The sequence below is a fragment of the Capricornis sumatraensis genome, chromosome 2 (assembly GCF_032405125.1).
Source record: "Capricornis sumatraensis isolate serow.1 chromosome 2, serow.2, whole genome shotgun sequence".
Classification (NCBI taxonomy): domain Eukaryota; kingdom Metazoa; phylum Chordata; class Mammalia; order Artiodactyla; family Bovidae; genus Capricornis; species Capricornis sumatraensis.
In genome coordinates, this window is record NC_091070.1 from 150,955,435 (window position 1) to 150,969,117 (window position 13,683).

Sequence of the window (13,683 nt, forward strand, 5' to 3'; positions counted from 1 at the left end):
TGATGCTTTCTTATGACTCTTACAACTTTTGCTTAGTAATAATTATTCTAAAGGTAAGTCAGCACATATCAACAGGAATGATTTATGTCAACTCCAGTCTTTAAAGGAACCAATAACTCCTTGTGTAGGAGTTTGTTATTTTGTGCAAATGAAAGACACACACACATACACACTCATTAGGTGGCAATACTAAGGATGCTAGTTAAGGCAATTTTAAATTTAATAAATGTAAACACTCCCTTAAAGTCTTGCTGAAACCAATCAGAAATAAAATCAAAACAAAAATGAAAACAGACTATTAATATACCTAAGAATTCTCAATCAGCACTGATTAGAATCTTACATTTACATTATTAGAGATCCAGTGAACTGGAAGAAACATTTTATATAATCTAGTCCGCTGTCTTCATTTTTCATTTACTAAAGATGAAGTCATGAAAAAAATCAGATGCTAAGGGAAAGGCAGAACTAGAACCCAGGCTCTCTTTGTCTCAGTCAAATGGTCTTCTAAGATATATCACTATTTCCTTATTATTTCTATCCTCTACCAATACTTTACAATAACTGCAAAGACAAAAAGAATCTTCCTAAATATCGATAGATACCTGAAGATTACAGAGTTGGAACAAAGTACAGAACCATACAGAAAAAAAAAAAAAAAAAGGAAAATGGATACAATGATCTCACACTCTCTATTTACATCAGTGTCAAATTAAGAATAATACTACAATGAGAAATATTAAACTCAAATAGATAAGAAACAAGAGAACTTGGCTTCCCAGGTGGCACAGTAGTAAAGAATCTGCCTGCCAATGACAGGAGACATGGTTTGTTTCTTGGGGCAGGAAGATTTCCTCGAGTACGAAATGGCAACCCACTCGAGTATTACTGCATGAAAAATTTCAAGGGCAGAGGAGCCTGACGGGCTCCAGTCCATGGGTTGCAAAGAGTTGGACACCAACGAGCAACTAAGCACGCACACACATAAGAGAATTCAGGGTTAAATCAGCCTATGGAAATTTATGTCAAACATGAAAACATTATAACTCACATTATCCATCTGTTTCCAACACATGTCGAGGTATTGCTGAGCTTTTCGTCCCTCTTGAAGATGCTAAAGTGATAACAACCAAAAAAAACAAACAAATTTTAAAATTACATTTAAACACCAATTAAAGTCTAAAGGCGTCTCCCAAAAGACTTTTCACTTAATTTTTTTTCCAGGTACTAATTATTGTAACTTTATCAAGACTCAGGAAGAGAAAAACTCTCTAAAATGCATTTCCTAGAATATTATTTAAATACTTCAAATATAATCTTTAGACATATAATCTCTAGAAAAATACATGATTATAGAGAATAGGGGTAGAAAAAGTTTTTTATAATGGGTCAGATAAATATTTTAGGTGTTGGAAACCACGTGGTCTCTTGCAAATATTCGACTCTGCTAATGTAATGCAAAAGTGGCCACCTGCAATATATAAGTAACTATCTAAAAATGTAAAAACCATTCTGAGCTCATGGTATCTAGGAAACAAAAACAGGCAGTAAGCTAGAGTTGGCCTGCTGGCTAGAGTTTACCAAACCTCAGTCTTAAATCCAAAATGATCACAAATTAGCAAGAATGTCTTGAGATAATTTAAGCTAGAAGAAATGTAGTGAAATAGAAAACCAGTTCATGCTGAATGAACATACATAATTTTAAAAGGCAAAGTAATTACTTCATTTCTGTGAAAATATTGTATATGCTATTATAACTGTATAAAAATGATTTAAAAATTACCATTTTTCTTTCAGTTTTCAGATCATGAGCATATCTCATTAATTCACCATAAACTCTGTGGGCCATTTCTTCTGCTACTACTTCTCGCTGTCCTGCATAGTCATTTAACTCGTTAAGGATGTTAAAAAAGGCTATACACGAAGTAAACCTGACAAAAACATTAAAAATGGCAAAATTTATTTTTATTCTCATTACAAATGTTTTTGTGAGATACAGATCAAACCTGACACTTAACCAATTTTAACATATTCATCCTAAATCTCAGCTACTAGCTCTAAATTAAGCTCTGCATTAAGCTCAAGTTGTACATGTTTATATATTTCCAGGTAGTCATAATTTATAAATAAAAGGATTTGGGGGTCAAAAAATAATAAGAATACTACCTGCAGGCTCTTTTGGCATACTGGAATCTCTTACGTTGCCAACTGACTGGCCTGAGCTTGGGAATGAACTTGGTTGGATTCCTAGGCTTGGCAGCTGAGCCTGTTGCAGAGATGATGTGCTTGCTCTCCAGGACAGAACCTGCCAATCATACCACTCAAATGCATCTCGATGGGTGATCTACAGAACAATTTTGCTATCAGCTCTGGACACAGCTGCCTGTATGCCTGCCCACATCCTGAATGGAAGTGAAGTGCCACTTTGGTTGGCACCACAGAGGGTAAGAAGGGGCAGAAATAAGGGTAAAAAAAATGTGTGTGGAGGGAAGGGGAGAGACAAAGAAAATAACTGTATTAAAATGTATAGATCTACTTGAATACACTGCCAGAACGTTCTTACGTAAGCTGAAGGCACACAGCTCAGACAGAACTCCATTAACACTAAACCAAAGAATCCTCTAAATAACTGACAATCATACACAAAGTTATTTTAAGTTTAGTCTCTTTTGTTTCTGCATTTTATAACCATCCAGTTTTTGTTTCTGCATTTTACAATCATCCAGTTTCTTTTTGTTTCTCCATTTTACAACCATCCACGTATTCCCCTGTGTAAGAATGCCAGAAAGCTCATAGACAATCCCTAACCATTTATTCAGAGTTCCAAAATTACTCTGAAAACCTATTCCTTTTCATTACCCCTTTAACCCAACCAGCTAAATTGTTTCACTATTTGTAAAAGAAAATTCAAGAATCTAACAAGCTGACAACTACAAAATAAAGTATGGAAAAAAATACCCTTTTCTTCTGGAGACTACATCATTCAAGTGGAGTCCCAATCCACCTATTACTTAGAACTCACACATCAAATATTCTAAAAAGCTATCATCAAGCCCACTGACGTATGCGTTCTCATAAGAAAAAAAATAGTACTTTCCTCTTTCATAAACATAATTTTTTATTATAGTACAAATCTTGTTAAAATTTTTATAAAAAGTTAATGCTACAGTATTTGTTTTACTAAATAACAAAAATATACTCTTTTAAATCTTCATAAGCAATAATAAATAGGTATATAATTTACCTTGGCTCTTCATCTTTGGAGGAACGTTTGGGACAGTACTTCTTAACCAGATTTCTATAGGAAGATTTTTAAAAATTTGTTAAAAATGCTGTTGTTGAAATTGACTTACATTCTAAAAGTCTCCAATTTCACAAAACCAAGAATTTAATGATGTAAAGTAATTAACACAGTAACATGATGATCTATCATTTCATCTCTGCAAAATCAGAGGCAGACCAGCACACAGACTCTGGAGTCAAACTGGACTACATGGGATTTTATGTGACATCTGTCACATAAGACCCCTCTCTATGCCCCGTTTTCTATAAATGATGGTAACAGTAACCTCTACCCCATATATGAGAATTAAAGCAGACAGTTATTTGCAAAGCATTAACCACAGTCCTTTATAGCATGCTCCTCAAAACATGATCCTTGGACTAAGTAAAAGTCCACTTACTCTTCATTATCGATCCACAAAAAGCTAAGTACAGAAGTTGAGAGTAATTTTATAAATGTTGAATCTAACCACAAAAAATGTAGGGTATTTCATGTCTCTTTTTACATCATTTTTCAAGTATTCAAAACTTTTTGTATTTTATAAAAGCATCAGTAGACACTTTAAAAGAATCTAGTCCGTCATCACAAATAATTTGAGATATACTAAACTATAATATTCATGGAAATTAGCAATTATGAGGTAATTGATTAATTTATGGATTATGGTTATAACTATAGTCTCCAACCTATAAACTGATTGAATTCCAGAAATTACTTTTAAAGTAGTGATTTTAAACCACGAATCCATAAATTAAACAAAAACAAGTCAAACTTGGGCAAAGAACATCCCAAAGAGCAAGTAGTGACAAATTCTGAACAAATCAGCATTTTAAGCATTATTTAGAGTTACAGGTTATAATCAACATGCTGTCTTTGCATACCTACATCACTTACTATGCTATTTTATTCTGTAACAGTTTGTAGCAGACATATTTCTGCTCACCAAAAAAAATCTTGTTATTTCATACGTTTTCCAGCCCACTTCCAGTTGTGGCTAATTCTGTATAATGGGCTGTAACTTTTGTGTAAATACCAAGCTAAAGCTTTACAGCTTATACATAAACCTCGGGCTTCTTCATTCTCTGCTGAAGCAACTGTGGAAGTTTCATGTTAAGATAAAGATGAAAATAATATGAACTCTTGAGTTGCCACATGGACTACTAGAGCATTATCACCTAGCCTTGTGGCTGACTTTGCATAAGCAAGAAATAAGCTTTTTCTGCTTAGCCCATGAGATCTGGGAGTTATTATTTTAGTACAACTGAGTATATCCTAAACTACAGCTCCTCTATTGTCATGCCCATGTAGTTGTGGCGTGCTGGCCACATGTAACAGTTGAGGAACACCTTTTTCTTTTTTTGGCCACATCCTATGGCACGTGGGATCTTAGTTCCCCCGACCAGGGATTGAACCTGGGCCTGCTGCAGTGGAAGCACAGTCTTAACTACTGGACCATGAGGGAAGTCCCACAGGAACACTTTCAGATCCATAAATCCATGCCAAAGTCAATCCTAAAATTTCTCTAGAAATTATTGGTAAGAGATGTTCTCTTTTTCAATTTTTACTTTATATTGCAGGGCAGTTGATTAACAATGTTGTTTTAGTTTCAGGTGCATAGCAAAGTGAATCAGTTACCATTTCTTTCTTCGGGGGATCTTCCTGATCCAGGGATCGAACCCAGGTCTCTGACACTACAGGCAGAGTCTTTTCCATCTGAGCCACCAGGGAAGCCCAGTTATAACTTTAAATGTATCTATTCTTATTCAAATTCTTTTACCATTTGGATTATCACAGAATATTGCGCTGAGTTCTCTATGCTACACAGTAAGTAGGTCCTTATTGTTTATCAATATGTTCTCTTTATTCTAAAGTTAAATTGAGAGGACACAACCCTAAAGAGGCTACTTGGGAATTACATCAACAGAGAGGATAGCAAAATCAGGAGAAAAAGAAATTCTTACTTTTCTGAGTACCCAGATACCTAAACTTTTCAGTCACATAAGCCATACATTTTTTTTCTTTGCTTAAACCAATATAATTTGGGCTTCTGATACTTGAAAGACTATGGCTACTGCCACAGACATTAACACTAAAGTCTTAAGACACTCATACTTTAAACATAGCCTAAACAACACTAATTTCATCTCCAGCTTCTGGGAGGAAGAGCACCTATACAAGAGGGAAGGGGAAGAAGAAAGTAATAATACATTTACCTTTTGAGCATGCCAGCTTAAAACTCAGCAATTTTTAAAAACTGCTCTTGTATCTCTTCTGTAAAAGTTACCCAGCTACAGGCAACTCTTCCCAAGGACCAGTAAAGCCCTTAGAAACCATATATAAGACACTAAAGACTCTATCCAAGTAAACCCTGCCATTAGAGAAACTACAGCATAGTCCAATATGTTCTTGTAGTCCACTAAATCAAAACTTCTGCTAGGAGATGAGGACACAAGAAATTATTAATATTTCTAGGGAGGGGGACTGAGAAGTGATTCATATTTAAATGTATTGCAATTTTTCTAATTTAAAAAAATTATGATAAGAGCATACCAAGAGATTTTATCCTCTCAAAAAAAAAAGATGTTCCTCAAAGCATCTGATCTCAGTTGGGCTTTCTAAGAAAACAGTCTAAAGTCAACAAAAATTCATTCCAAGGTGTGATTGGTTACTAAGTCCCACAAATCCCTGCTTTGAATTTTTAACATAATACCCTTATTAGGTAAAATAAATCTGGCTTACGTTAAGTACGTAAGGGTAAAACATGCACATTGCTCCTAAACTAAAAATAGGCAATTAATCTCTCTCAAGAAATCTGCCCTTAGAACTCTCCGACACTGTTAGTGAGAATGTAAATTGGTGCAGTTACTATGGAGATCAGTATGGTTCCTTAAGAAACTCAAAACTGAGCTACCATATGATATGACAATCCCACTCCTGAGCATATATCCAGAGAAGAACATGGTTTGAACGAATACATGCACCTCAATGGTCTCTGCAGCACTGTTTACAATAGCTAAGGAATGGAAGCAACCTAAATATCCACTGACAGATGAATGGATAAAGTTTATACATACATACACACACACACCCCAGAATATTACTCAGCCATTAAAAACAATGAAATAATGCCAGTTGTAGCAACATGGATAGACCTGAAGATTATCATACTAAAAGTAGGTCAAAGACATATATCATATGATATCACTTATTACAAAAGACTTATTTACAAAACAGACACAGAGTCACAGACTTAAGAGAAAAACTTATAGTTACCAGGAGAGAAAAGGGAGGGGGTGGGACAGATTGGGAATTTGAGATTGACAGGTACACAATGCTATATTTAAAATAGATAGCCAATAAGTACCTACTTTATAGTACAGGGAACTCAGCTCAATACTCTGTAATAAACTAAATGGAAAAGGAAAAGAATGGGTACATTTATATGTGTAACTGAATCACTGTGCTATACACTTGAAACTAATACAACATTGTTAATCAACTATACTCCAATATAAAATAAAAATTTTCTAAAAATCTGCCCTTAGTGTCAGTTTCCCTAGGCTACTGTTTATGAAAAAAATTTCCCACTCTTCTAAATTCAGAGACTCTCCAAGCAACCAATTATGAAAAGTAGTTCTTCTATGTAACACGTTTTGAGTATTGTGTTATAAGCCAGGAATTAGAGTTTTATACAGATACATATTATAGAAATTATAATAGATGTCATAGATAAGTTACTACTTGGCTTTGATGCATGTGTCTTTCATTCACGTTTTCTCAGTACCTTAGGATCATGCATCACGGATACAGAACTAATATTCTTCAGTAGTCTGAGAAGGCTTCTAAATTTAATGGGCTTCTCTAAAAACTACAGTATTCCCTATATATTCTAACAATATGGTATTAAATATATCATACTACTTAACTGATATTTAAATTCCTGATTTCAATATTTATCCATTCTAGTTTTGTCATGTTTAGAGTTGAACTTCAGTGAAAATTATAAGCTTTCCAAATAATTTCTAAAAACATTAATTCACTTTTATTTAAACTGCATTTCACAGTTCTAAATGAAGTAAAATGTAAAAAAAAAAATTAAGGCACATAAACATTACATTTTTAATGTTTCAACATCTGAGAAGTTCTGAGTTCTAATTCAATATTCCACAGGAACCTGGAATGTTAGGTCTATTAATCAAGGTAAATTGGAAGTGGTCAAACAGGAGATGGCAAGAGTGAACACTAACATTTTAGGAATCAGTGAACTAAAACTGACTGGAATGGGCGAATTTAATTCAGATGACCACTATATCTACTACTGTGAGCAAGAATCCCTTAGAAGAAATGGAGTAGCCCTCATACTCAACAAAAGAGTCTGATATGCAGTACTTGGATGCAATCTCAAAAAGGACAGAATGATCTCAGTTCATTTCCAAGGCAAACTATTCACTATCCAGTAATCCAAGTCTATGTTCCAACCACTGATCCGGAAGAAGCTGAAGTTGAACAGTTCTATGAAGACCTAAAAGACCTTCTAGAACTAACACCAAACAAAGATGTCCTTTTCATCACAGGGGTCTGGAATGCAAAAGTAGGAAGTCGAGAGATATCTCGAGTAACAGGAAAGTATGGCCCTGGAATAAAATGAAGCGGTGCAAAAGCTACAAAATTTTGCCAAGAGAACACACTGGTCACAGCAAACATTCTCTTCCAACAACACAAGAGATGACTCTACACATGGACATCACCCGAAGGTCAATACCAAAATCAGACTGATTATATTCTTTGCAGCTGAAGATGGATAAGCTATACAGTCAGCAAAAACAAGACCTGGAGCTGACTGTGGCTCAGATCAGCTCCTTATCGCAAAATTCATACTTAAATTGAAGAAAGTAGGGAAAACCACTAGGCCACTCAGGTATGACCTAAATCAAATCCTTTATGATTTTACAGTGGAAGTGACAAATAGATTCAAAGGATTAGATCTGAGACAGAGTGCCTGAAGCACTATGCGGGAAGTTTGTAACACTGTACAGAAGGGGGTAATCAAAACCATCCCCAAGAAAAAGAAATGCAAAAAAGCAAAATGGCTGTCTGAGGAGGCCTTACAAATAGCTGAGAAAAGAAGAAAAGCGAAGGGTAAAGAGAAAAGGAAAAATATACCCATCTGAATGCAGAGTTCCAAAGAATAGCAAAGAGAGGTAAGAAAGCCTTCCTAAGTGTACCATGCAAAGAAACAGAGGAAAACAACAGAGTGGGAAAGACCAGAGACCTCTTCAAGAAAATTGAGATACCAAGGGAACATTTCATGCAAAGATGGGCACAATAAAGGACAGAAATGGTAAGGACCTAACAGAACAGAAGAGATTAAGAGGAGGAGGCAAGAATACACAAAGCTGTACAAAAAGGTCTTAATGACCTGGATAACGACAATGGTGTGATCATTCACCTAGAACCAGACACCCTGGAGTGTGAAGTCAAGTGGGTCTTAGGAAGCATCACTACGAACAAAGCTAATGGAGGTGATGGAATTCCTGCTGAGCGATTTCAAATCCTAAAAGATGATGCTGTGAAAGTGCTGCCCTCAATATGCCAGCAAATTTGGAAAACTCAGCAGTGGCCACAGGACTAGAAAAGGTCAGTTTTCATTCCAATCCCAAAGAAGGGCAATGCCAAACAATGTTCAAACTACCACACAACTGCACTCATTTCACATTCTAGGAAGGTAATGCTCAAAATCCTTCAAGGCAGGCTTCAACAGTATGTGAACTGAGAACTTCCAGATGTACAACTTGGATTAAGAAAAGGCAGAGGAACCAGAAATCAAATTGCCAACATCTGTTGGGTCATAGAAAAAGCAAGGGAATTCCAGAAAAGAATCTACTTCTGCTTCATAGACTAAGCTAAAGTCTTGACTATGTGGATCAAAACAAACTGTGGAGAATTCTTGAATATAGGAATATCAGACCACTGTATCTGCCTCCTGCAAAACCTGACACAGGTCAAGAAGCAACAGTTAGAACCAGATATGGAACAAGGGACTAGTTACAAATTGGGAAAGGAGTACATCAAGACTGTATATTGTCACCATGCTTATTTTAACTTATATGCAGAGTACATCATGCAAAATGTGGGGCTGGATAAAGCTCAAGCTGGAATCAAGATTGCTGGGAGAAATATCAATAACCTCAGATATGCCCATGACACCATCCTAATGGCAGAAAGCAAAGAGGAACTAAAGAGACTCTTGATGAAAGTGAAAGAGAAGAGTGAAAAAGCTGGCTTAAAACTCAACATTCAAAAAAACTTAGACCATGGTATTCGTTCTCATCACTTCATGGCAAACAGATGGCGAAAAATGGAAACAGTGACAGACTTTATTTACATGGGCTACAGAATCACTGCAGATGGTGACTGCAGCCATGAAATTAAACAACACTTGCTCCTTGGAAGAAAATCTATGACAAACCTAGATGGCGTATTAAAAAGCAAAGACATCACTTTGCCGACAAAGGTGCATATAGTCAAAGCTATGGTTTTTCCAGCAGTCATGTACGGATGTGAGAGTTGGACCATAAAGAAGGCTCAGCACCGAAGAATTGATGCTTTCAGTTGTGGTGCTGGAGAAGACTCTTGAGAGTCCCTTAGAGAACAAGATCAAACAAGTCAATCCTAAAGGAAATCAATCCTGAATATCCACTGGAAGGACAGATGCTGAAGCTGAAGCTCCAATTCTTTGGCTTCCTGATGGAAAGAGTTGACTTATTAGAAAAGACCCTGATGCTGGGAAAGACTGAAGGCAGAAGAGGATGACAGAGGATGATATGGCTGGAAGGCATCACTGATTCAATGAACATGAGCTTGAGCAAACTCTGGGAGATAGTGAGGGACAGGGAAGCCTGGCATGCTGCAGTCCATGGGGTTGCAAAGGGTCAGACAGGACTGAGCAACTAAACAAAAACGAGTTCCAATTACTGTTTAACAGGTGATAAATACCATATCATTTGTAAAGTGTGAACAAATCATATTATCGGGTTGGTACAAAAGTAACTGCAGCTTCAGACCGTGAATTTTAAATCATTGTAACTAGGCTCAAATACTCAAACTGAGCTTCCCTGTTAGCTCAGTTGGTAAAGAATCCGTCTGCAATGCAGGATACCCCAGTTCAATTCCTGGGTCAGGAAGATCTGCTGGCGAGGGTAGGCTACCCACTCCGGTATTCTTGGGCTTCCCTTGAGGCAAAGAATCTGCCTGCAATGCGGAAGACCCAGGTTTGATCCCTGGGTTGGGAAGATTCCCTGGAGAAGGGAAAGGCTACCCACTCCAGTATTCTGGCCTAGATAATTCCATGAACTGTACAGTCCATGGGGTTGCAAACAGTCGGACATGACTGAGCGACTTTCTCTTTTTCAGGTTCAAACACATCTTTATTAATCAAAATAGGAGCCATTACAATCAACACATTTTTGCCAATGAGAAAGAAGTTTGTTTATTCCTGTAGCATAAAAATCCATGCATCAAGACTCAGTGAACTCTTGGGAAGCACTTTCTGCCTCCTTCTGGTTATGGAAGTGTTTTGCCTGCAAAAAGTGTCGAGATGCTTGAAGAAGTGGTAGTTGGTTTGCGAGAGGTCAGGTGAATATGGTGGATGAGGCAAGACTTCATAACCAAATTTGCTCAACTTTTTAAGAGTTGGTTCTGTGACATGCAGTCAGGCGTTGTCATGGAGAAGAACTGGGCCCATTCTATTAGCCAATGCCAACTGCAGGCGTTGCAATTTTCAGTGCATCTCATCAATCTGCTGAGCATTCTTCTCAGATATAATGGTTCCCCCAGGATTCAGAAAGTTGTAATGGATCAGACTGGCAGCAGACCACCAGTGATCATGACCTTTTTTTGAGCAAGTCTGGATTTGGGAGGTGCTTTGGAGCTTCTTCTCACTCCAACCTCGAGTTTGTCATCACCAGTTGCCATAGAAAATCCAGTCTGTTGCACATCACAATCCAATTGAGAAATGGATTGTTGTTGTTGCACAGAATAAGAGAAGATGACACTTCAAAACGACGATCTTTTTCATTTGTGGTCAGCTCATGAAGCATCTGGTTACCGAACTTTATCACTATTCCAATTTGCTTCAAATGCCAAATGACCATAGCATGGTCAACACTGAGTTCTTTGGCAACTTCTCATGTAGTTGTGAGAGGATCAGCTTTGATGATTGCTTTCAATTGGTCACTGTCAACTTCTGATGGCTGGCCATAGCACTCCTCATCTTAAAAGCTCTCATCTCCTTTGCCAAACTTCTTGAACCACCACTTTCCTGTATAAACGTTTGTTAGCAGTTCCTGGGCCAAATGTGCTATTGATGTTGCAAATTGTCTCCACTGCTTTATAACCCATTTTGAACTCAAAAAAAAAAAAAAAACCTCTTGAATTTGCTTTTTGTCTAACATCATTTCCCTAATCTAAAATAAATATAAAACAGCAAGTAATAAGTCATTAGCAAAAAAACATAATGCAAGAAAAGTGTATTAAAATGATGTATAACATACAAACATTTATTTAAGAATGTATTCTAGTATCAAATAGCAAAGTTCAACAACGTAAAACTGCAACAACTTTTGTACCAATTTCATACTTCTTCTGGCAAAAGGGAAGTATTAGATATCTGAGACTGACTAGTATCTTTTGTCTTAATATCCCTCCCTCTATCTAACAGTTATCATGCTTAAGAGTTGCCAGATTAACAAAGATGACCTTATTTGAGGGTCTCAGTTAAGTGATCCAGAGATGGAAAACGTTTTGTACCAGAACTCTGAGGCCAGGATGAGATCTGAATCTCTCAAACATAAAACTTAATTGGTGAGTATGTGTCTTGTCATGTGCAGCAGAAAAGTCAGTCTGCACTGAAAGAATGAAGCCAACACACAAAAAGAAGCCAAAAAGGGCAGGTGGATAGAGAAAAAGACGGGGAGGGAGCAAGGGAAAAAGGGAGGAAGGAAGGCTGGAAGGAGTATAGGAAGGTAGTAAGGAAGGAATCATCCAGAAAATAATAAGCACTGGTAAGGATGTAGAGAAATTAGAACCCTTGCATAATACTGGTAGGGATGCAAACTAGATCAGCCACTGCAAAAAACAGTATGGAACTCCTCAAAAATTAAACATAGAATTACTATATGATCTAGTAATTCCTCTTCTGGGTATACACATGAAGAATTCAAAGCAGAGAAACAGGTATTTGGACACTATGCTTGTAGAATCACTATTCACAATACCAAAAAGGTGGAAAAAACCCAAATGCTTATCAACAGATGAATGGATGAACAGAATGTGGTACTATCCATACAGTGGAATGATATTCAATCTTAAAAAGGAAGGAAATTCTGATATACTTCCCAACACGGAAAAACCTTTAAAACATTGTGCTAAGTGAAATAAACTATGGGAAATTCTTAAAGAGATGGGAATACTAGACCACCTTACCTGCCTCCTGAGAAACCTATATGTAGGTCAAGAAGCAACAGTTAGAACCAGACATAGAAGCACAGACTGGTTGAAAATCAGGAAAGGAGTATGTCAAGGCTGTATACTGTCACCCTGCTTATTTAACTTCCACACAGAGTACATCATTTGAAATGCCAGGCTGGATGAATCACAAGTTGGAATCAAGGCTGTCAGGAAAAATATCAACAACCTCAGATATACAGATGACACCACTCTAATGGCAGAATGTGAAGAGGAACTAAAGAGCCTCTTAATGAAAGTGAAAGAGGAGAGTGAAAAAGCTGGCTTAAAACTCAACATTCAAAAAACTAAGATCATGGCATCTGGTCCCATTACTTCATGGCAAATAGATGGGGAAAAAGTGGAAACAGTGATAGATTTTATTTTCTTGGGCTCCAGAATCACTGTGGATGGTGACTGCAGCCATGAAATTAAAAGACACTTGCTCCTTGGAAGAAAGTTATGATAAGCCTAGACAGCATATTAAAAAGCAGCAGAGACAGCACTTTGCCAACAAAGGTCCGTACAAAGTTATGGTTTTTCCAGTAGTCATGTACAGATGTGAGACTTGGACCACAAAGAAGGCTGAGTGCCAAAGCACTGATGCTTTTGAACTGTGGTGCTAGAGAAGACTCTTGAGAGTTCCCTGGACAGCAAGGAGATTAAACCAGTCAATCCTAAAGTAAAGCAACCCTGAATACTCATTAGAAGGACTGATGCTGAAGCTCAAATACTTTGGCCACCTGACACGAAGAGCCAACTCACTGGAAAAGACCCTGATGCTGGGAAAGACTGAGGGCAGGAGGAGAAGGGAGTGACAGAGGATGAGATGATTGTATGTCATCACTGACTCAATGGACATGAGTTTGAGCAAACTCCAAGAGATAGTGATGGAT

The 13,683-nt window shown here is 37.1% G+C and overlaps 1 protein-coding gene across 2 annotated transcripts in view; it reads right to left on the reverse strand.

The window, feature by feature from the left end:
• FNBP1L (formin binding protein 1 like) overlaps nucleotides 1–13,683 on the reverse strand; it is a 114,166-nt gene that overhangs the window by 36,801 nt on the left and 63,682 nt on the right. For both annotated transcript variants that reach the window (XM_068963836.1, XM_068963837.1), the window contains exons 3-5: nucleotides 3,245–3,298; nucleotides 1,784–1,931; nucleotides 1,052–1,114 (exon numbers count right to left, since the gene is read on the reverse strand). In XM_068963836.1, the coding sequence (XP_068819937.1) occupies nucleotides 1,052–1,114; nucleotides 1,784–1,931; nucleotides 3,245–3,298 (265 nt within the window). The remainder of the gene's footprint in view (nucleotides 1–1,051; nucleotides 1,115–1,783; nucleotides 1,932–3,244; nucleotides 3,299–13,683) is intronic.